Source organism: Lethenteron reissneri, chromosome 30, assembly GCF_015708825.2.
Source record: "Lethenteron reissneri isolate LAM-NWPU_2019-01 chromosome 30, ASM1570882v1, whole genome shotgun sequence".
Taxonomy (NCBI): Eukaryota; Metazoa; Chordata; class Hyperoartia; order Petromyzontiformes; family Petromyzontidae; genus Lethenteron; species Lethenteron reissneri.
The window spans coordinates 5467347-5490225 of record NC_083808.1 but is presented as its reverse complement, the minus strand read 5'-3'; the positions used below and the strand labels follow the sequence as shown (position 1 = coordinate 5490225).

The 22879-nt window shown below is 46.0% G+C and overlaps 1 protein-coding gene across 1 annotated transcript in view; it reads left to right on the top strand.

The window, feature by feature from the left end:
- Window positions 1-22879, top strand: part of LOC133349445 (protein PHTF2-like) — a 43006-nt gene that overhangs the window by 2012 nt on the left and 18115 nt on the right. The window contains 7 exon segments of the mRNA XM_061562894.1: window positions 8038-8068; window positions 8828-8909; window positions 13818-13874; window positions 15136-15147; window positions 16962-17031; window positions 19074-19232; window positions 20988-21153. Of these exon segments, the coding sequence (XP_061418878.1) occupies window positions 8865-8909; window positions 13818-13874; window positions 15136-15147; window positions 16962-17031; window positions 19074-19232; window positions 20988-21153 (509 nt within the window). The 5' untranslated portion in view covers window positions 8038-8068; window positions 8828-8864.

The window sequence follows — 22879 nt, the reverse complement described above, 5'->3', positions numbered from 1 at the left end:
TTTGTATTTGCTGGCGCGCATAGGCAGCGACCGTTGCCCCCCGCTCTGTGATTGGCCAATCGCGCCATAGGTCCGTGCGCGTGTGTGGTGGGAGAGGGGGGGGGGGGCTTGCCTATGCAGACTGGGAAAAACAATCAAGTCGCTCGGAATGTACCAATGCTAAATATTAAACCCCTCGACAGCCCGCGTTGTAAATTATCGCACGGCAGGTGAATTTTAAGAAATTATATACTACGGCTACAATTATTAGTCGACATTTAATGCTCATTATCGAGGATGCATATTGAGCCAATAATATTTTCTCCGCTGTAAAATAATACAAAAACAACAAACCGCAGGCAAATGTCAATCAACGTCCACACTTGGTACAGTCCCCCCCCCCCCCCGAGCCCTCTGGCCCCGCCCACCCTCTGGCCCCGCCCACCCTCTGGCCCCGCCCACCATCTGGCCCCGCCCACCCTCTGGCCCCGCCCACCCTCTGGCCCCGCCCACCCTCTGGCCCCGCCCACCCTCTAGCCCCGCCCACCTTCTAGCCCCGCCCACCCTCTGGCCCCGCCCACCCTCTAGCCCCGCCCACCCAACAACAATCTTCCGCGCGAGAGACAAAACAGAAGCCTCCGATTGGCTGCTGCGTCGCAACCCCAAACAGCAGGCGCACGCTGATTGGCCGAGACGGCTTCGGAGGTGTGGGCGAGTCCAAGTAGGCTCCGCCCCGCGGGGGTCCGCGGCTGCAGCGGTGGAGCTCGGCGGCTCCGCTCTGTCAGGGCCCCCCACACACCCCCCCCCCGTTGTTGGTGGTGAGTGCCTCTGAATAACGCTCCAGCTGTTAATGTTGTACATCTTTCACATTGTTCATTATCATCGTTCGGTGGTCATTAAACGCGGAGTTTAATAGCGCAATTGCCTGCCCGCATTGCTGCGTCGTTGCGTGTCGATGTTGTTGTGGGTTTGACGTCGCGTTTGGCATTGTTGGTGGGCGGGCAGGCGGAGAGCGTGTGGAGAGCGTGTGGAGAGGGCCCTTTGGCTTGGCCAACTGCGGCCTCTGTGACAGATCCATCGCTGCCGCTGCTGCTGCTAAGCAGTGTAAGCCATGGTCAGTCCACTGCTGGATGATGCCCCCCGCCCACCACGCTACGCTCCACGCTATGCAGGTCGAGCAGATTTGAAGCACGCCGATCCAGTGCCGGGTCGGTGAGCGAAGGCGTTTTGGCAGGTGGGGGGTGGCATCGATATTATACAGTATACGAGAGCATAGAAGTGGAGTACAACGATGGGGTTCGTATTCGTTGGTTTTGTCGGTAAAGTCACGTGGATAGCATTTTTAAAAAATGAAAATAAAGTGAATAAAAATTATAAAAAATATAAAAAATGATAAAAATAACAAATGATGTGGTTTTGCAGAAACGTCTCTCTTGCTTTACGTAGCAGCTTATATATAAGCTTATTTATAAGCAGCCCTTGTGTGTGCATGGTTAGTGGGCCCCCTTGCCAGGCTGGGCCTTGCTGAGCCTGGCAGATGTAGCCGTGACGTAGCCACCAGCAGAAGCTAACCAAGCATTCGTCAATAGTGCTGCCGTAAAAGGAAACTTTAATAACAAATGTAATCCCTTATTATGTATATACATGTGTTGTGAGGTGCTCATGCACCACTTGACCAATGCAGCATCGCACAAGTGCTTATTGATTTAGCCGGGTGTTCGGTTGATTAGCGTCCCTTAACTCGGGGTTCATCAATTAATTTCGTTTCCTTTGACCATTGAGATTGGTGCGCTACATGTGACAGATTGATTACCCACTGAGATCGGTGCCCCCCTTTCACGAGGTGATGCATCCTCGATTAACTCGTGGCTTTGAATGTCACCTGTGCATGCTTATATTTTTTTACAACCACCCCTTAGCAATGGGTTATTGCGTGGTTTATCAAAAGGGTGTGAATGTAACCAGGCGAAGTTAATTGCGTGCTTAGCCAGGCGAGAACTCAAGAGAGAGACCGGGGTAGTCGCATTTTCAAGAGTGGCCGGGGTCAGGTGATGAGTGTAGTGGCCGTTTATTGATTAGGTGATGACCCACTCGTCCACAGTATCGGCGTCCCTTGTTTAACCAGGTGTATAGCCACTTGCGATTGAAATATATCTGTATCCTTTGAATATAATGAGAAGCCCTGCTTTCAGATTGCCTTCATAAGTCCAGGTTACAGCACATGGTAATTGATTGCAAGCTGATTTAACCGAGTGACAAACAAGATTGTGAGCATCCTGTGCAGTATTGTGGCTTTTTTTGGGTCGGTGCTGTGTTTCAGTCATTTCCACGTGAATTCATGAAGTTGCAATTCCAGTGCCTCTTAATAGATGGCAGTCTCATGCATTTGGTCATCCAATTATAATGCACTTCCACCTGCATCACCTGATAGCCTTTTTTAAAACCAGGTGAGAGCCACTTTGATCACACGTCTTAGATGTTTGATGCACATACCTTGAAGTCTTGCAAGGCTGCTTAGCTTTAACTTAAGAAGTGGACATTTTTTTTCTTCTCTTGTCTAGTCACAGAATATTTTGGTCGGAAGTATGTATTGACTGTCATCTCAAATATAATTTTAATAAACCATTGCAGATGTGCAACAGCAGTTACATTTTATGGCTATATTAGAGTACATATCAGCCTGATTATAACGCACATCTAGGAATTGAGCTATAAATTACAGTTTTCTAGCAGTCCTTACTCATTAGCAATGTCCATTGCAGTTGTTTCCAGTATACCAGAGATTAATCGTATGAATGAATGACAAGGGTAGGAAATGGTCACTGAAAGCGTGAAGCTAAAAGTGACAACATCGTCACCTGTTACACACATTCCTGCGGAGGGAGCTGGTAGGAACGTTAGGTTGCTCGGTCAATGGCCAGGGTCAACGGCGGCGTGGTGTATTCCGCAAATATGCCCGACTGTGAGGGTGGGCACAAGCCGGCGTGAGTAGGTTAAACGTTGAGTTTTATAAGGGGTGACCAGCCCCTCCCCACCCAGCCCCACCCCTTCCAACCCCCACCCAGCCCCACCGTCCCCACCGTCCCCACCGTCCCCACCCAGCCCCTCCCTACCCTCCCTACCCTCCCCACCCAGCCCCTCCCCACCCTCCACACCCAGCCCCTCCCTGCACGACGGACTGACACAATACTCCCCTGTGGGCTGGTGGAACCAGTGGGTTCCTACCAGTAACACCACATGTAACAGCTCCCTCTGGACTAGTCGACATACTGCAACTCGTGAAATCTTGCAATTATACGGGCACGATGATGGCTTTCTGGGACACACTTCTCTTCATCCAGGCGAAAGGTTGGTGGCCCCGAACGAATGTTGCAGACGAGTCAGAGGTCGCAAACGGGTTTTGATTCCTCACCCGTACCCGTACCCGGCCGCACCAGGGTCGCAAATGGGTACCCGTACCCTACCCGATACCCGGCCGGGTACGGTAGGGTACGGGTATCGGGTACCCGATTGCGACCTCTGGGATGAAGCCATGTTGCAGGCGCGGGTGGGTTGATTCTAGGAACTTGAATTGTGAGAAGAGACAAGACGTTGGGAAATGAGTGACAAACAGTTACTCACCAGTGACTCACGGCCTACCTGTACCCGGCCGCACCAGGGTCGCAAACGGGTACCCGTACCCAGCCGGTAGTAGGGTATCGGGTAGGGTATCGGGTACGCGGTTGCGACCTCTGAGACAAGTCCCTTCTCGTGGACACATTCCAGGCGCCTTACGCTGGCTCGCCAGAAGGTGGCACAAGCAAATGTGGTCGAATCTCGTCTGTGCCATCTGTGTGGGAAAGTGTTGCCCCCCCCCCCCCCCCCCCCACAGCATGCATAAACACTCATTCGTTGGCCGAAAACAATCGTGTTTGCGGATTGGGCACCATGTTGTGATGCGATTGCATAAATTGTGCAATATAAAACTAGATTCTATTCATGAAATGGAATTTAGAGCGTAATTCTGCATGCTTCCCATTCGAATGTCAACATTGTTTGCAGCAATGTATCTATTCACTTCCTCCACGATTCTATTTTCACGATTCAGGGTGAAGGGTTTGAATCACGATCCGGTTATTTTTTTCAATTTGCGGTGCATGCAGAATCGTTATTGGTGTGAATCTGTGAAAAATTTGTACAAGTGTAGCAGCCTTCCTGTTAATCCTCTGCGGAATAAGGTCTTTCCCACGCCGTGTGAGTCATGGAGGTCATCTGACCGTACTTCACTCATGCTGGACATTTCAGGGTTGGGCGAAGGTGGGAAGCATAGACACGGGAGCACGGTCTCCAGGAGGTGCAGTACAACAATGTATTTTTCTTGATTTGAAGCTTTCGTGACTGCAGGAATCCATACACTTTGGTTCTTTCGGTAAAGTCACGTGGGTAGAAAAATAATAGATCACGACGTTTCGATCGCAACACAAGCAATCGTCATCAGGTGGGACAACCACAAAACTGCAGAAGTAGGCAATCGTCATCAGGTGGGACAACAACCACAGCAGTTTTTTCTTGCCATGGTTGTCTCACCTGATGACGATTTCTTGTGTTGCGATCGAAACGTCGTGATCTATTATTTTTCTACCTACGTGACTTTACCGAAAGAACCAAAGAGATTATGGATTCATCTTCTTGGTTCTTTTGGTAAAGTCACGTAGAATGGAAATAATAAAATAATAAAAATAAAACATAAAATAATTCTCACGACGTTTCGGCCACAACGCAAGCAGCCGTCCTCAGGTGAAGAACAGGTCTGTCAAGAAGACAGAGGTTCAGATTCTCGACAGACCTGTTCTTCACCTGAGAGGACGGCTGCTTGCGTTGTGGCCGAAGCGTCGTGAGAATTATTTTATTATGTTTTATTATTTTATTATTTCCATTCTACGTGACTTTACCGAAAGAACAAAGAAGATGAATCCCTGCAGTCACGAAAGCTTTAAATCGAGATTATGGATTTTTCCTGCCCTGCAAACTGATGCTCAAACCTTGCAGCGAAGGCAGCCCACAACAATCTGTGGTAGTGGACTCACGAAGCGCTGTCCACGCTTAAAGCCGCTTCGCTCTCCCGAGATGTGTGTGACGAGAAGCCCAAACCCATTTCGGGCGATTTGGTGACAGGTTGTGGACTCTGCAGTGATGTAAATATTGACATGTGTACGAATTTGATGTCGTAGATCCTCACGCCCAGAACGTTTGATGCACGTATCATGAGTGTAAGAATCTATTTTAGTCACTAAATCGTTCTATCCCCTTGTTTTTTTTTGCGTTCAGCAAGAAGAAGGTGATGGTGGGTCTACGTGCAGTGCCCTCCCTGCCTTTTTACATCTCCTAACTCTGTCCCAGCGTTTGCTTATACAGAAAATTCCGCTTACTACATCAGGATGTATTTATAAATACTATCATATTATGAAACCATCACGTGAAGAGATCCGAGGGCAGCAGTGTAAGGGATATCTCACAAGTTTATGAGTTACAAAGAGCAGATTTAGGTTTACACGTTTTCATTTCTACCCCCCAAAATTGTATGTATGTGTGTGCCGTTTACTATTTATTCAAACTTCCAATTTCTCAGACTTAACTTCAAATTTAGCAATCTTTGGAAGAACGTAATCAACCAGGTAATGTGTTAACTGTTGTGTTAGCCGACTCTCTGTGTTGCATTGCATTTCATTTCTAAGTTTACTAGCTTTGTTTCTCAAACTTCCAATTTCTCTCCCCCTGCCACCGTTGACTTTATCTGCCCCCTCTCTATATTCGTGTGTCTGTGTGTGTGTCTCTCTCTCTGTGTCTCTCTCTCTGTGTGTCTCTCTCTCTCTGTGTCTCTGTGTGTGTGTGTCTCTCTGTGTGTGTGTTTCTCTCCGTGTCTGTGTTTTCTCTCTCTCTATGTGTGTCTCCCTCCGAGCTTGCATTCTTTCACAGCTGGATGTTTGTGTTGCAATCGAAACGTCGTGTATTCTATCATTTATTTTCTTTTCTTTCTACGTGACTTTACCGAAAGAACCAAAGAGGACAGGAAACCTTTACAGCATGCATAATAAATTAAATTAATAATAATTACATTGTTTAAACTCATCCCCGCCTCCACGCTTCCGCATTTAATTGATTAGTTTTTGCCTCACTGTAAGTCCAGTAGTTGCTGATGAAGCTGTTTGTCATCAACCAGCGAAACGTCACGATACTTGAATTGTAAATGTTGTGCGTTTACTCTCAATCACGCCTGTGTGCTGAGCTAGGAGTGAATTGGCATGTTCTGTTTAGATGACAAACCTTACTAATTGGGTGGTGGTGGTTTAGCGACACATATTTACGCGATCTAACCCCACAAAAAAACCCTTTATTATGGATAATATCGGCCGCGAAAGCCTCCGTATTAAATTGACAATAATTGCATCACAGAGGACCATGAGAAATGACGATGGCTTTGGAGGTGCCTTCATCCAGCAGTAGATACGTCCATGGCTGTTAAAGTACAGCAAGGACGTAGCCATGGAGTCAACATTGGGGGGGACCAAATCTTCCAGGGGGTCTGGGGTCCCCCCCCAGAAAAAAAAATCTAAATTTGAAAACGAATTTCCTGCCTAAAATATAAAAAAATTCACTAACACATGGGATGGACTTTTTATTAATTTTTTACAATAATGTCTAATAGTGTATTGGATTACATTGCACTGTTTGGTCTTTTGTGCCCTTTCTTGTTTCATTGTATATAATGGCAGAGACTAGGGATTAATAAAGTACAACCATAACCACAATCATATCAACAGAAATCTATTTTATAGCAATATATTGGGGGGACATTTTGAGCATATTTGAATATTGAAGTACAGTACCGTGTTGGAAAACTCTATCCAAACTTGGACATGAACCACTTCCCTGTGCCACAATGTTTGACCCTGAGTCCCCACCCCCCAATCCACTCAGCGTGTGTTTTTGTTATCGGAGGCGCAAAGCCTCGCGCTTATAAACGACGCTGGTTGCTGTTCACCTTCCCCAAAATAGCACCGCGGTGTTGTCACCACGTACCAGCAACGCAGGACGCAGCGTCTCAAAAATACACGGTCACCGTGGCCCACATTCTGGAAGGAATCGAGGGAGCGGAGTGGAGCAACGAATGGGGGGAGTAGGGGTGTACGGCCGTGGCAGGCGGTGTTTTAATTTTGTTTCGGTGGATCCTCTTCCCTAACTAATTCAGACACCCCCTCCCCCCCACATCTCCTCCCCGTGATGAGTTTATATTTTCTGTGGACACGATGCAATAGGATGGGTGTGGGATCGGCATTTAAATTGTGTGAGCGTGTTTCACAATAAACACAGCCAGCCGTGTTCAATTTCCAGCCACAGATAGCGTCAGGAATGACCTCCTCCTATTCCCCCGCCCTCCACCCATTTACCAACTAGCACTGGCCAGTGTGCAAAAGTATGGGGGGGAAATCCCCAAAATCGATATTGGAAAGGGATGCCTTTCGCCATTGTTGGATTGAGCGACAGGAAAAATAAATAAACTCTTCACCGAGTGTTGTTTTGCTCTTGCGAGCCATCAGCAGCTTGTGGGCTTGATTTTAACTTGTGGGGGGGAAAAAAATACATTGGGGAAAAAAGCCGGCTTGGATATGCACATGCATTTTACTGCGTAGTAGTTTGCGTTTGTCATTCACAAAGCACTGTAGCCGCTTTGGAAAATGAGCCATGGTGTTTTGGCAGCACACACACGTACACACAAACACACACGCACGTAGGATGCATGCACGTATTTGGTGTGTTTTGGGGTTCAGGTTTTCTGCGGCGATGTGATTGCATCGCGTGTTTTCTCGCGGTTTCTTACGGCTGACATTTTCCACAGGACGACCGTTCTTATTAGCGTTGCCAACTGGGATCATGGCGTGAGCTGGGTCGCGGTTGGCTCCAGCATTGTCTCGCGTGCCCGACCACCCGCTGACGGCACTGTGGGCTGAGCAAGGGCTCGAACACCCGCGCGGAGTATCATCGCACTGATCCGCTCGCTGCGCTCTGCTTTCATTACAGCTTGGAACATTTGGAAGGCGATACAACAGAGGTAAGAAGTTTGTGCGTCGAATGTTTCTACTGAACACGCACACGTATGTAACGTGTGCATGGAATTTGAATCAATCGTCTGATTTTTACAACGATGGCTATAAGCTACTTCTTAAAAATTTATTGTGTTAAGGATTACGCTGTCATGCGCTACACGGTGGTACTGATGCCACGGCGCGGTGCTTAATGAATGGAGGCGTCAACCAATGGTTTGGCAATGACAGCGCACTGCGTTGCCATGTCGCCTTGATATATATAGCCGTGCAGCGACACGCGCTGACTCGAATGCCACTCCATGCGTAACGCACAGCGCCTGGTCTTCTGCGTAAGTCTTCTTGTGTGTGCATGTGTCATCTCTGCTGCTGCTGCTGCCAGAGTCATACTTAATGTGCGTATGCTTCAGGCATTGAAGTAATGCAGTAATGCGACGTACATAACTCATAAATACTACTGTAATTGCATTGAGCCACGCTGCACACTAATGCGATATGTTATCAAATACAGTCCACGATGCCTATGCGCTATATTCGTTACGCAATTGCTAAGTTTGCCGTAATTTATCTTGTATGAATAGTAGGCGGCGCTATAAAATGGTAAATGTACATACTGTATATATTTAATGCACAACTATATGTGAATGGTATTTTTCTGCATGTTATATTCTCTTTAATAAGTGTGTGTATGTGTGCGCGCGAGTGCGTGGATGGGTCTGCGACGGCGTTTTGGATGTTGACTTTGCGAGCCCTCGCTGTGCCCGCAGTGTAAAATGCGGCAGTTCTGACTGGGGGCTTCTTCAGATGGCAACAAGAGCTGCAGACGCCATTGCTTGGTATCAGAAAAAGGTGAGCGAACTCGCATCCTCCGAGCGTCACCCGCGCCCCTCTCCGTTAACTTGCTACCCACGGGCAGGCGGACGCACGTTGGTGAGCGGCGAATGCCAACGGTTGTACAATTGCATTTGATTTGTGGCGCGGTGATCCTGCAATTGTCAAACAGAATGTCGTCATCTTCTTGGTTCTTTCGGTAAAGTCACGTAGAACGGAAATAATAAAAAAATAAAACATAATAAAATAGAATTAAATAATAGAAATTTTTATTATTATTTTATTATTTCCCTTCTACGTGACTTTACCGAAAGAACCAAGAAGATGAATCCCTGCAGTCACGAAAGCTTTAAATCGAAAAGAATGTCGTCAGTCACGATCGGTCCATTGCTGGAAGAAGACCTCCCCTAGCTGCCACCATCTCTCACGGTCCTCCGATGTAATAATCTACCTCGCTTCTGCACGTGGGCTGATTTAATCGCTCCATCTCTTTTTTTTTGTGGACATCTTCTCTGCTGACACGTTCCATTCAGTGGCCGTCACCTCCCCATCATTATTATTGAACCATCGGTCATCATCCCTTTTAATCGGCGTGTCCTGACCAAGCGTACTTTTCTTAACAGATGTCACTAACCTGCGCATGTTCTCTCGTCCATGTGTTCAATGATTCAAAGGTTGGATTCATCATATAAAGTCCACCGATTGTATTAATAATGCATAATTTAAGAGGGAAGATGTGAGTTTAATCACCGCTATAGAGTAACGTTTGAGTCCCATGAGTTGTCAGAATTACTCGCGCACACATCGTTAAGATCTCAAGGTTAGGATGGTTGTGGTGTGATACCACCACCCCCACTTGCTCAGCGCTACAACAGTCAACAGCTTGATACAAGCCCCCCCCATACTTTTACGCTTGCACAGTTGGCTACGTCCGGTGTTAAAGTAGTTCAACGTACATACGTACATACACACGTGGACGAGTTTCCCAGTTGAAAAGATTGGGTCTCGGCATGCAGAAATCTGAGAAGCCAGCACGGTAATCTAAGGGACACGTTTTTGAAAGTGCTGCACGTCGGCTATGGATATGACTTTTTCATTATTGTTCTATGCGCAGTGCGTTGCGTGGAAGTTATCCTCTTGTTATATATTTGCCACTGTCTGATGTTGACACTGAAGGTGTTCTTGAGGTACTGTTGTTGGTGGGTGGTGTTTTTGTTGAGCCTTTATATAGAAATGCTTTGTCTTGTAAATAAAGAATGTACGCTCAGTAGTTCCTCCAGCGATGCTAAGTATATCTCTGCGTGAGGGAGTGGTCATTTTTTGTGCTACGGCACTTTCTATAAATTGCCAGCGGTCCATTTTAGTGCCGTTTCTCAGTTTGTGTGATGATTTCTCAACACTGAGTTTGTGGTTGGGTAGAAACTTTATGGCCTCCTGAAATGTCGAAAACTATCAACTTTTTATTTTATTTTACTAGGTAAGGCCCACTGAGCTATGTAGCTCTTTTTCAGTGCGACTTGGCTGCCACAAATGATGGCTCAACAAAGTGGCTTATCACGTGGAAATTTATATTAGCCAAATACTGTAAATGCATGTTTCTAAAAAAAACGGAGGACCGAGAGAAAAATCCACTCGACCATGAGGAGAACATGCAAACTCCACATGTTCAGGTGTCAGGGTTGGGATCGAACCCACGATCTCCTGTATACCAGGCAAGGTAGTTAATATCTCGCCATGGAGAGAGACGCAAACTCCAAATATACAGCAATCGTCAGGGTCAGGGACCGAACCCACGACTTCCTGTATACCAGGCGAGGTAGTTAATATCTCGCCATGGAGAGAGACGCAAACTCCAAATATACAGCAAGCGTCAGGGTCAGGGATTGAACCCACGACCTCCTGTATACCAGGCGAGGTAGTTAACATCTCGCCGCCTTAGCACCCCAGATGTGTTGCAGTGTAACTCAGAAAATTTCCTTTTCCTGCCTAATGATTTCTAAAACATTTCCTGTCATAGTTTTGGGCATCTGGAGTTACAATAGACCTCACATAAAAAACGATGGCACTCTTAGTCTAAATTCACGAATGTATTTGTATTAGATTATTGCCAGCAGCATATGTTGAATATTGTTTCAGTATAATTTCACACAGTGTATTTCTTGTGAAATGTATTTGTAAGTCAGTACAAGAATTTGCGTGATTGGATGTTAGTTCTACGCACGACATGCTCAAACAGGCTTGGGCCTCGCCAGCCAAATTCTTTGTAAGAACATGCTTGCCTCGCAGATTAATGTTTATTTTCATTAGAAACTCGACCGATCAGTTCTGCTGCCGTGAGCCACGTGGCACTGTGAAACACACAGCTAGCTTGCGCCTCCGTTTAGCGCGGTTGGCTACGTACGACGCGAAAGAAGTTCTGCCAACCGGGCACAGAGCACCTGTATTACATGTAATTTTGTAGAGATGTTATTATGCATCGGAAGTGGAAATGCAAATACCCTTAACGAGACCATCAATTATTGAACCCTTCGAAGAGAAACACCTACTCCGCATATCATTTACTAGTGCAGCACGGTCGAGGCTGCCAATGTCCCTACGTGACACCCTCCTTTCACAGAGGTCCTGTGATGCGTTTCACGTGTCCGTGACGGTGCATCGCGATTTAGCTATGTGCGCGGTAAAAAGCCAGCGCAATTTTTGTCCAGCCCCCCTACGTCTTACCTGGTCGCATTTTTGCAGAGGCATTCAAATGAGCTGTCTAACCTTGAGATGAATGGGCAATGCCGAGCAGATACTCGGAAATGCTAAGGCAAGAAAATGACGTGTTCTGTTTACGTGACAAACCTTACTAATTGGCTATATCGGGTGGTGGCGGGTTTAACGGCACATTTATGTATTTACGCGATCTGACCCGAAAAAAACCTGTTATGGATGATATTGGTCGCGAAAGCCTACTACGTGTTAAACTAAATGGAATGTTGTCGTCAGAGGTAACAGGATATATTCTCAGGGCACTTGAAATGCGAAAGTGCAGCCTGTCTTTATTTTAATTTGTATTTAACCCACGACTTTTTACTCCAGACCTGACTGAAAACACCAGCCACATTCAAAGCAGTAATTGCTGTATAATTTAATTGGAATGGCTTTTTGCAGCAAATAACACTTATTTATACTGTGGATGTTAATGCATTGTTTAATGTTACACTAGCATACCCAGTAGGTACAGAAAACCTTTTTGCAAATGAAATGTGCAGCATGCTTTTAATGAAATGAATGTTTCTTTTAATGCAATGAAGACCATTAAAGAGTGATGTGTTTATTGTTCGAACCATAGCAGTTTTACAGAGAAGGCTAAATTACAGAAATTCACAGCCACGCACAACACATGATAATTGCCTTTGGCAGAATGTTGAATATTTTTTAACACTTCCACAAATTTCCATGGAACGTAGTTGCGGTGTGCCAAGCCCTTCAGTGGAGTGAACAGGGCGTCCCATTGTCACATCCTTGGCTGACTCGTAAGAGGCATTGGAAGGCAGTTCATAGACGCTTGGACATTCAATACAGTGACACATCCATGAATAATTAACGGTCTCCTGGCCCCTTCGTGATTTCCCTTGTGAAGGTGCCTTTATCCTGACCTTGCCCGTGGTACCGATACTCGCCGGAGTGAGATTGCTGGGAAGAAGAGCGTAAAACCATCATCTTGGCCCTCCATTGTGGAATGTCACTTGAGAAGTACAGTGGGGATTGTCTTTCAAACTTTAACGTTCGGATTTATCTTCTTGCCGGAGTTATCCGTAAATTGCTTGTTTGTCCTGAACTTCTTCAGTAAAAGCATTGACATGTTTCGATTTAAAGCTTTCGTGACTGCAGGGATTCATCTTCTTGGTTCTTTCGGTAAAGTCACGTAGAATGGAAATAATAAAATAATAAAATTAAACATAATAAAGTAATTCTCATGACGTTTCGGCCACAACGCAAGCAGCCGTCCTCAGGTGAGAGCAGGTCTGTCAGGAAGACAGACGTCGTGAGAATGACTTTATTATGTTTTATTTTTATTATTTTATTATTTCCATTCTACGTGACTTTACCGAAAGAACCAAGAAGAACATTGACATGTTGTTTCGACTGAACCGCCCTCTATTCATCTGTGAATAAAAGCTTCATAGCTCATCGGATTTCTCCAGGATATATACAGATTTTTTATTCTGATCCCACACTTGCACAGATATCCCAAGTGATTTGCTGTTGGTCTCACCTCGCCATTAGACCGGGATAAATGTACAGTAGACATTTTATACACCCTCAGAAAATGTGATTCGAAAATAATAAAATGTAATTTGAAAGGGAAAAGCAAATGGTAATGTAAGCTCTAGGAAGTCTCATTTTTTAAGACAACAATGACTGCATGGTGTTATGTAAATAACTCATCCCGGGTCAATAGTCACAATTAGTCGGTGGTTTTCTGCTCGAATGAGCTTTAAGGCGGTGATCGTCTGCATTTGTACAGTCCTCAGACAGTGGTGGAAATTCGACATTCCTGTGGTGAGGGCGAGTCTTTCCATCGGACAAAGTTTTGTTGAGTTTCCAAAAAAAAAAATGGTATTAATATTGTTGACTCCAGATGGATGATGAGCTGAGTTAATCCCCAGTAAGGGATGTGAACTATCGACCCTCCGATTGCGAGCTGCTCGCTGTACAGTTGAGCCACCTGGTTGGTTAATACAAAAACTCATAAATAATTAAGATCAAGCTTTAAACGTAACTCCGTTATTGACATGGAAACTTCCACGTGCTTTGTTCATTTTCCTCGTATAACAATAAGGCTCTGTGCATGTGTTAAATTTAATTTTTTGCCCTCGAGTATAATTTTCTGTCCACACGAACGGAATGAACGTAACAGTCGCGCGTTGTGTTGTCTAGATTGGTGCTTACGACCAGCAAATATGGGAAAAATCTGTAGAGCAACGAGAAATCAAGGTACGCAATCAATGGATGCATTGTACACCCGTTTGTTGATTGCACAGAATGTCCTTTTGACGTCCTGGCGAGCTGTCATCCAAACAAAACGAGGGCATTGGTTTGTGTGCCTATCAGAACGTACATTTTTAATGTAACCTTTTATGTACACTAACACACCAGACAAGCGACTACACGACTTTCAAGCACAATCATCCAGTGTTGCCTGACACTTGTGCACAGCACGGGTGCCATAACCCATATTTCTAGAGCTGTGCAGCCCGTATTGCTCATGGCGGTTTATGCCTCCCGGCGGGACGGAAGGGCCACATGTGGTCAAAGAGGCAGTGGTCGCATAATAGTCTTGGAAAATGCCTCGTTTCTCATCGCGCATGCCCCCGCCATGCCACGCGCACGGTGACAGTGCAGATCGTGGAAGAAAAGTTGCCGACACTGAAGCCAACTGCTTGATGCAGTTTGGGGCGATCTCGCTGGGCCAGTTTTGAAATGATAGTGCTGTGTTTACGTTGCACAGAATGCCCCCCCGCCCGCCCCGAACCTCTCCCTGGCGAAGCTTGCTCTCGCAAGCAAGCTCAACAACGATGACCTTTAACATTATTGCCGAGCACATGCAAGACCGATACTGGTCCAGGTGTTGAGAGCTCTTGAGCAAAGTAAAAAAAAAATGTCATGTCCACTGTAGTCGATGGACTCGGATCTAATATTTTAGTTATTGGCATCATCAGAGATGATATTGCTTGAATTGTACGAACATATTTAAATGGACAATAAAAAAACTAATAATGCAATGACTTCCTTTTTAAAAAGCATGTAATCACATAATCGACTATTCTTTACCATGTATAGAAACTGCTATCACTAAACATTATCCTCCGCCAGTGGTGCTGAATTCTGCTCTGGCCCATCATGGTACGACCGCATTTCAGCGTCTTGTAGTACTGCTGTCGTCCAAGTGTAAGCATTGCAACATTTAAATGCAGTCTGCGTTTGAGCAGCCTGCGCAGTGTAAATTGCCCATTTATACTCCGTCTCCAAATAACTCTTTGTAATAGACTGCATTTTTCAGTTGAAGTTTTGTAATAGTGAGTGCTGCATTGATTGAACAAGAAAATGCTCGTGCTTTGTGTACAATTCCTCCTGTGTGTTTCTTTTTATCCCACTTGTTGCCTGTGCTGAGTAACATTTACATTTTTATTTCTTGCGTATCTGTGCCTTTACTTGCTTAGTTCACATTATTCTTATTCCTTTTTGTTTCATACAGTTTGTTAGATTGGTGAGTATTGTAGCGTGTGACTGTGTGTGCCAATTAGCCAATTGTTTCTAAGCACAACCTCAGGCTGCTATATTTGTTTTAAACCAGCAAACTAATCTGACACATGTGATAACCCTTTCATGTTGTAATTTGGTTTTTAATTTGTGACTGAAAGAAATGGCATGGTTTTCATTTACCTCTCTCACCCATCCTTTTTCATCAACGAGAACATGCATGGGCAATGCGCCTTGTCAGCTGATTGGTAAAACACGAGTCAGTGAAGAGCCAAATATGTGTTTTCTTTTGGAGTAAGATCAGTATTCATTGCAGCATTCAGTGTGCTTAATATGTGAACATGAGTGTTATTTAACATCCACCATTACTCCAGAACTGAACACAGCACTGTTACGGAAAGACAACCCAGATTGGCTATAGCAAATGTTGATCCGCAATGCTGCATGTATAGGTTTCATAGCGGTGTCAAAATTACATTTGTTGCTTACACAGTACACGTTGCACGTACCGCATTACGCATATGCAGTGGTCTGTGTAGACATACCTGGAGACACACTATACTTAGGAGGTATAATATTATGCGTAGGAACCAAATCCTGCCTTAATTAGCCAAACGAGCCAAGCGGCCTTTTCCAAACACGCAACCATGCGTGGCCGGTGTGCGGTTAATGAAGGTGATCGAGTGCCCTTCTCCGTCCCCTCCACATGAAGGCATTTTTGGCCGCATCTGACGAGAGGGCTGCCCTGGAAAGATCTCCCACCCACCTCCACGCCAAACTCGCTCGCACCCCACGCTGAGGTTGGCCGCTCTCCCAGAGGCAGAGCCTGGGCTCGTTAACCTTAAGACCCAATCGCAGAGGGGGGTGGGTGGAGGGGGCATCCCCTATTACTTCATTGGGGGGGGCGGGGGCAACGACTGGGTGGCATTGTGAACATTGCTGCTGGGTACGGAGGGCACTGTGAGCCTTCAAGTGGTGTATCGTAGACCCGTCTCCGGCCGCCCTCGTAAACGTCATTCGCTGGTGGCTTCTTCTTGCATGCGTAACCGCGTACTAATTGTACGACGCAACGGCATTGTGTTCATTGGGTGACTCTTGTGATGCGTGCAAGGCGGCACGTGCTTAGTTTAATTTGGCACCACTCTTTGAAGCTGAATTGTAGTGGGGAAAAAAATGTTTGACTTATCTTCATCGTCTAAATGCCAGCAGTATTTCTCGATGCTACTGAGGCTCAAATGTTATTTTGTTATTTACTCAATATAACTAGAATTAAATGTTTTTGAAGCCTTAATAAAAAATTTTGACCTCAATACAAGCTCGGCCCATAACTATCAAGTACATAGTACAATTAGGCAAAACGTATTTACAAATGTCAAGTTGAACATCCACTGTATTTTAAAGTAAACTAAAAACTTCCTGGGAACTTTTGTTGCCATTATCAATGTATGAAAAAATAAGAATAGGTTTTACCCTTTCTGGCAATAGAACAGGTGTTAAGATGTGCAAACATGATTCCCTGCTAAAGGTTTCTAGTTGGTGTTTGAACATTTTAACACCTGTTTTATTGCCGTAAAGGGTTAAACCTATTCTTATTTTTTCATATTAAAAATTTCCTCTTAGATATATGCTTATCATTAATGTCAACGTTTTATTTGAGCCCTCATTGTACATTGCAATGGCAGGTGGTGGCGTAGCTGCACGTAATTTTGGGGTCGCTGTTTTTTTTTCGCAAGCTGTACACCACTACGCACTGCATGAAGCGTGCGTCTGACGCTGCGTGGACGCCCCAAGCTGTGATTGCGTTTCCATCTCGATGTGCAGGGCCTCCGAAACAAGCCTAAGAAGAGTGGGCACGTCAAGCCGGACCTGATCGACGTCGATCTGGTCAGAGGTACCGTTTGTCCGCGGGCTCCACGCGTCATTGCGGCCGATGGGTTCAGGGGGTGAATGCGAGAGCTGTGGGGGCCTTCCCTGTTGGACAGTTAAACAAAAAAAACAACTCCTATCCAGGCGCCTGCCCTGGCTCCTCCCCCCTCAACCAGTATATATACGGGTGTCGGATCTCTTGGAATTTCTCATTTACTTGATAGAGCAAGCGTGCTGTGACAGTTCCTCCTGAAGACAGAAGCTTGTGTTGCCTCCGAAACATCGTGATTTTTATTTTATTTTTATTTAACTTTTATTAATTTAATTTTAATTTTTTTTCCTACGTGACTTTACCGAAAAACCCCAAGAATAATAGTTAAACACAGCATTAGTTTCCTTGACGTAAGTTCACTCTGGTATTTAGCCACGCGCGTTTGCGCAAGTACAGCAAGGGCCAGCCTCCATATGCATTGTTGCGGAGCATTATGGGTAATGCCTATATAAGGAAACCTCCTTGTTGTGTGTCAGCATGCAAATACATTGGATTTTAGTCCACGGGACTGTTACCAGGCCAACATCACCCAACATAATTTGTTTAAACAAACTGTGGACTGGTTTTGACCTCATTGGTCTCATGAGCACATTCAGGCTTCTGTTAGTGACCCAGTCTGTAGAGACCTTTGAGTATCCGCCCTTTATATCCGTCCCTTTTCTCTGGGTGCTCCTGTTTCCTACCACATATGCAAAAACTGTTTAAAGAAATGGGCAAAACTTCCCAGTGCCGGACCCACTGGAAAAGAAAAAATTGCCTTGAGGCTTTTCTCGGCTTTCCTGCTTCAGGAATGTTTTTTTTGTTTCACTCTCATTGTGGAGTTAATTTTAAATGTTCGTAGTTTTAACCTAGATGCCACACATATATCTATGTCATATTGAAGAACAAATGGCAGATCCCAAAATTAATATTTAATTGGAGGAGTGTCATAGTTAAAGGCAGTCGTGTTTATCGTTCTATATTTGCTTTAAACAAAAAAAGCAACTATCGTAGAGCATTATATAAGTTTGCACTGCTGGTAAAATAATTGTAGCGTGATGCCCAGATAAGGTTTTGTTTTTCTCAGTTGGTGACTATGTGTTGTGCAGGAAAACAATGAACAACCCAGTATCTTGCTCGAGTATAAATTCTTGGCAATGGAGGAATGTTTTCATGCTATTTGTCAAAACACTTTCCTAGCTGTTGCAAGACATGTTTCTTAAAAACATATATACGACTATATAATGAATTGCATAATGCATTCTATAATGCTTTACATTTTGTTCGACTTCGGAATAATAAACACTGCCAAACCGGTTTTGGTGAGAAATAATTCACTTGCACGAATTATCAATGAACTTCCATGTGGTAGACACTTTTAAATAAACCTTGATATTAAAAATACTGAGTCTATCCATCGACTTTTGACAGGTCACCAAACCGGCAATAGTAGTTGTAATAATGATCACGTGAACAATGCATGATTAACTGTGGGAGCAGTAGCACTAGTGATGAACACATTGCGCTGTAATTCCATTGCCCTGAGTTTGAATCCTGACCACCGCTAAGATGTTGACAAGTGATATCTGAACTATGCCTTAGTTACCCCTCCACTAACCGGCAGTGACCAGCGTGGTGGGATACTAAACTAAAACTAAACAATTTTTCTTATTTTCCCAGGCAAGGCCCACTGAGTTCTATAGCTCTTTTTCAGAAGCGACCTGGCCACAGATGATAGCTAAATCGTGTGGCTTATCACGTGGAAATTTCTAGCCGCCAAATACTCTAAACGCATGTTTCTTAATGCGGAGGGGAAAAGCGGAGGACCCGGAGAAAAATCCACGCGACCACAGGGAAAACAGGCAAAATACAAATTTCCAGCCGTCAGGGTCGGAATTGAACCAATCTTCTTCTTCTTCTTTCGTATGGCATTGTGAAGAGCACAGTACTTTGTAATTCTCTTCGCTGCAGGAAGTGAGTGTGCCAGTCGAGTTGCTGCACCGCCCGGGTTCTGATTTAGCCCCACGTGCGTGCAGGCTCCACGTTTGCCAAAGCCAAGCCGGAGAGCGCTTGGACGGCCATCACTCGCAAGGGCATCGTGCGCGTGCTGCTCTTCCCTTTCTTCTCGCGCTGGTGGATCCAGGTCACCTCCGCGGGCATCTACCTGTGGCTGCTGGGGCTCTATGTGCTGCAGGGTACGACAGGCGGGGATGCCTGGGAGGGGAGGTGGGGATGTCGCAGGGAAGAGCTCAATGCTGCTGCTCAGCTTGATTCGTCGTTAACGTTGGCAGAGATTGTTTCCGTCTTGATTAGTGACCGAAGCTGTTGGTTGTGGTGCTGTTTGCGTGTGCTCGCTGCGTACGTGCCTACACCTTGTGTGGCTTCTGAGAAAAGCATGTTTAACCCTTTCCTATTCCAAGATGACTGGAAGTTGCAGGGGGGTTCAATATACATTTTATTTAGAGAGGTGTAGCGCCATTGTTTTTAAAGACATTGTACTCACCGCAGAGAACTGCAATGACACGACCGCACTCTATGATCGCTGGCGCCAAACTGCCACACGCCCTCCCACATGGCCTTGTGGGAGCCTCGGTACCGATAAAGTTATTTTATATTCCGGTACCATTCCGATGACGTATACGTATATAATCAGGAACGGGAGAGGGTTAAATACTGGCTCTTGCAGAGTTTGTGTATGGATTAATTAAAAAAATCTTCTGCACAAATGTTAACCCGATTGCACTATCAGTGTCATGAGACCAACAATACATTCAAGACTCTCACACAGCAGTGCATCACGGGGTGTTAGATAATACTCCATAGAAGCAGATTTCACAACTTGGGCTTTCAGTGACCTATGTTGCACACATTAGGGGCAACTCTTTCTTACTTGTTCTACCAATGAGAGGAATTTTTTTGCCGCACAGCAATAAAATGGATAATTCTCAGCTGAAATTCAGCCAAATTCAGTGCAGATCCAAGTTTGATCTGATGCTAATTGTTTTGCGGTCATTTGTGACTAGGCTGAGACCATGAACTGGCTACACTCCACTACACTAGAAAGCTCAGTTGAATCACAGCCATACTGCCCACATTTGAACCCAGGATCTCATCGGTGGCAGCTCAGCTCAGCCCTCTGCCCCCTTAGCCACCCATTACACACAAAGTGCTTGCCACACATGAACCGCAATACCATCCCGATTTCGTCAAGGAGCATAAATCATCACGCGAACTCCGGTCATGCACGCAGCAGCGGCTTTTCACTGGCCGTCGAACAAAGATGACCACCACGTTTTCAGATGCGCTTCTTGCAGCCGTCTGGAACGCTTTTCCTTTCCGGTATTAGGAAGCCACTGGAGCTGTGCACTTTTAAATATAGATTGAAAACGAATTTGTTTATAACAAATGTTTGTTTTTAAATTATAGTCCTTCCCCTGCTGCTCCTCCGATAAGCACGGTTGGCTACGTACAGTGCGAAAAAAGTTCTACATACATACATAAAGATAAAGATCCCCCGTATAGCCTGAACAGACTGTAGGGGCAAGTGCTGTTAGCGAGCACCTATGAAGCCCGGAACGGTACACGAGGGGGTGGGTGGCCAGCACCACGCCCGACCGCCTTTGTCTCCCTAGTGGCGATGTTTACACACCACACCAGGTACTCATTTAAGGCTGAGTCGACCTAGGGGAGGCCCAGGACCGGTTCAGATAATCGTCACTGGTGTTAGCCGTGAGCGGGAATCGAACCCGGGTCGCCAGGTTCATAGCGCAGCGCGCTAACCGCTACACTACCACTCCCCACATACATACATACGCACATACGCACAGCCACCTCTTCATGTGTATGTTCGGCGGCAGGCACACAGTCCATTGGTAGTGTGGGTGACGTTTCCGCCACAGTGGCCAGTGTTGATTGTACCGCCTGTGTACATGGCGTGCGCACGTGCGCAGCTCTGGCCGTCGTGCTGTACGTGAGCGGACCCAGCGAGCATGACGTGCCGTGGACGGAGGTGCTGTGCCCCGTGTGGCTCATGCTGCTGCTGGGCACCGTGCACTGCCAGATCGTCTCCACTCACTTCTACAAGACACAGAGCAGCCTTGGGGCCAAGCGACGACGGTGAGGGCCGTCCAGGGCAGTGGAATGCTGGCATAGCTCCCCCCACCATACATCCACTGCATATGCTGCCTGCGGAACAGCTGAGCCTTATGCTTGTGACCAAATCACCTGGAAGATGGCAGCCTTCACACGGCCCAATCTGTTAAGTGAGAAATCACAGCGACCGAATATCGATCATCGATCTCCCATTCTCCAGGGCAACAACAACCTGCAAAGATCCATGGTTGTGCATGGATAATAATAGTGATTTGTATGGGCAACCGCCACGCATGCCAGTTTGTCATAGGCAGATGTGGGGCCATGCTATGTGGTCGTCAGCAGAGGGCAGTGCAGCAAAATCCATTGTTGTAATATACTTCTATGCTCCCACGTCTTCGCTGACCCACACTGACCAGCGGCAAGTGCGGTCAATTGACCCCCACGACCTAAGCAGCGTGGGGAAGCCCTCATCCAGCAGTGGGTTGACCAAAGTGTTGTACACGTGCAATAATGTCCCACTCAGATATTCACATTTATACAAAATATCCACAGTCGACATGCACGCCAGTGCAATGGACACATTTGTTATTGCCCTTTTGAAAAATCTGTGCAGTGTTAGATGAAGCTGGATTTTGTGCAGTGCTGCTTGAACTCTGGTTCGGTTTTGCTGCATCCGGGTAGAGAACTCTCACGTTGACTGGACATTTTTCCTCCGGTATAAAGAGTCCTGCTTTTGTTCTGGTAAATTGTACACTCGACAGTGTGAAGCTTCAGCAGTGTTTATAGTAGGTACGTAGCAATGTCTATAGTAGGTACGTGGCGATGCTTTCAATAAATGTGTAACGGGTTCCGGAGACACTTGTAGATGTACTTCTTTATTACAATACAACACTCCAACAGTCCTGATACTCTGTTACAGCCTAGGTACACAGCCTAGATCCTCTACTCTGGCTACGCTCTGGACTCGCCCTCACAAGGTCGTAGCGTCGGGAGTTCCAGAGTCCCAGCGCTGGCTCTCACAGCATCCCAGGGTCTTCAGATGGCTGGTCGTGGGTCTTGGGTCTTGAGTTACAACTGGGCCCAGGGAGCTCTCCTTTTATGCCTGGTCCGACGAGGGGTGGGGCCGTGTGCGCCACCAGATATCCCACAGAGCACACACAGCCCCCCCCCCCCGTTGGCGGCGCCAAAAAGGCTTAAGCGCCTGGGAACCCAACGCCTGGCGCCCAAAGGCTTAAAAGCGTCTGGACCCCCTGGGAACCCAGTGCCTGGCGCCCAGAGGCTTACGCGTCTGGACCCACCTGGGAACCCACAGCCTACAGCAGCCCCTCCCTTCTTATGTCACTACAAATGTATCAAATGAGGCATTGAATTGTATGTGTAATAATGAAGCATTTACAAGTCATGAAAATTATACACATGGGGCGAAAACGTTTCTCCGAGCTAGGTAAAAAAAAAAAATGATAATGCAAATGAAACATTAAACAAGACAAAAATATTCAATTCTTACATTTACTTATGACCACGATTCATGAAAATGTACCGATTATTTTGTGCTAAAAAGCGTATTGTTGTCGTGATAAATCGTTCACTGTATTTGGTGCGAAGCTCATTCAACACTGTTAACAGGGCCACAGGCATTGCGGTCGCCTGTGAGACAACTGATTTCCTAAATGCCACGCCAGGCAGGACGGCAGATGCCTCTTTACCACTCTACATCTGAGCCACTCCTAGGCCACGCCAAGCCAGC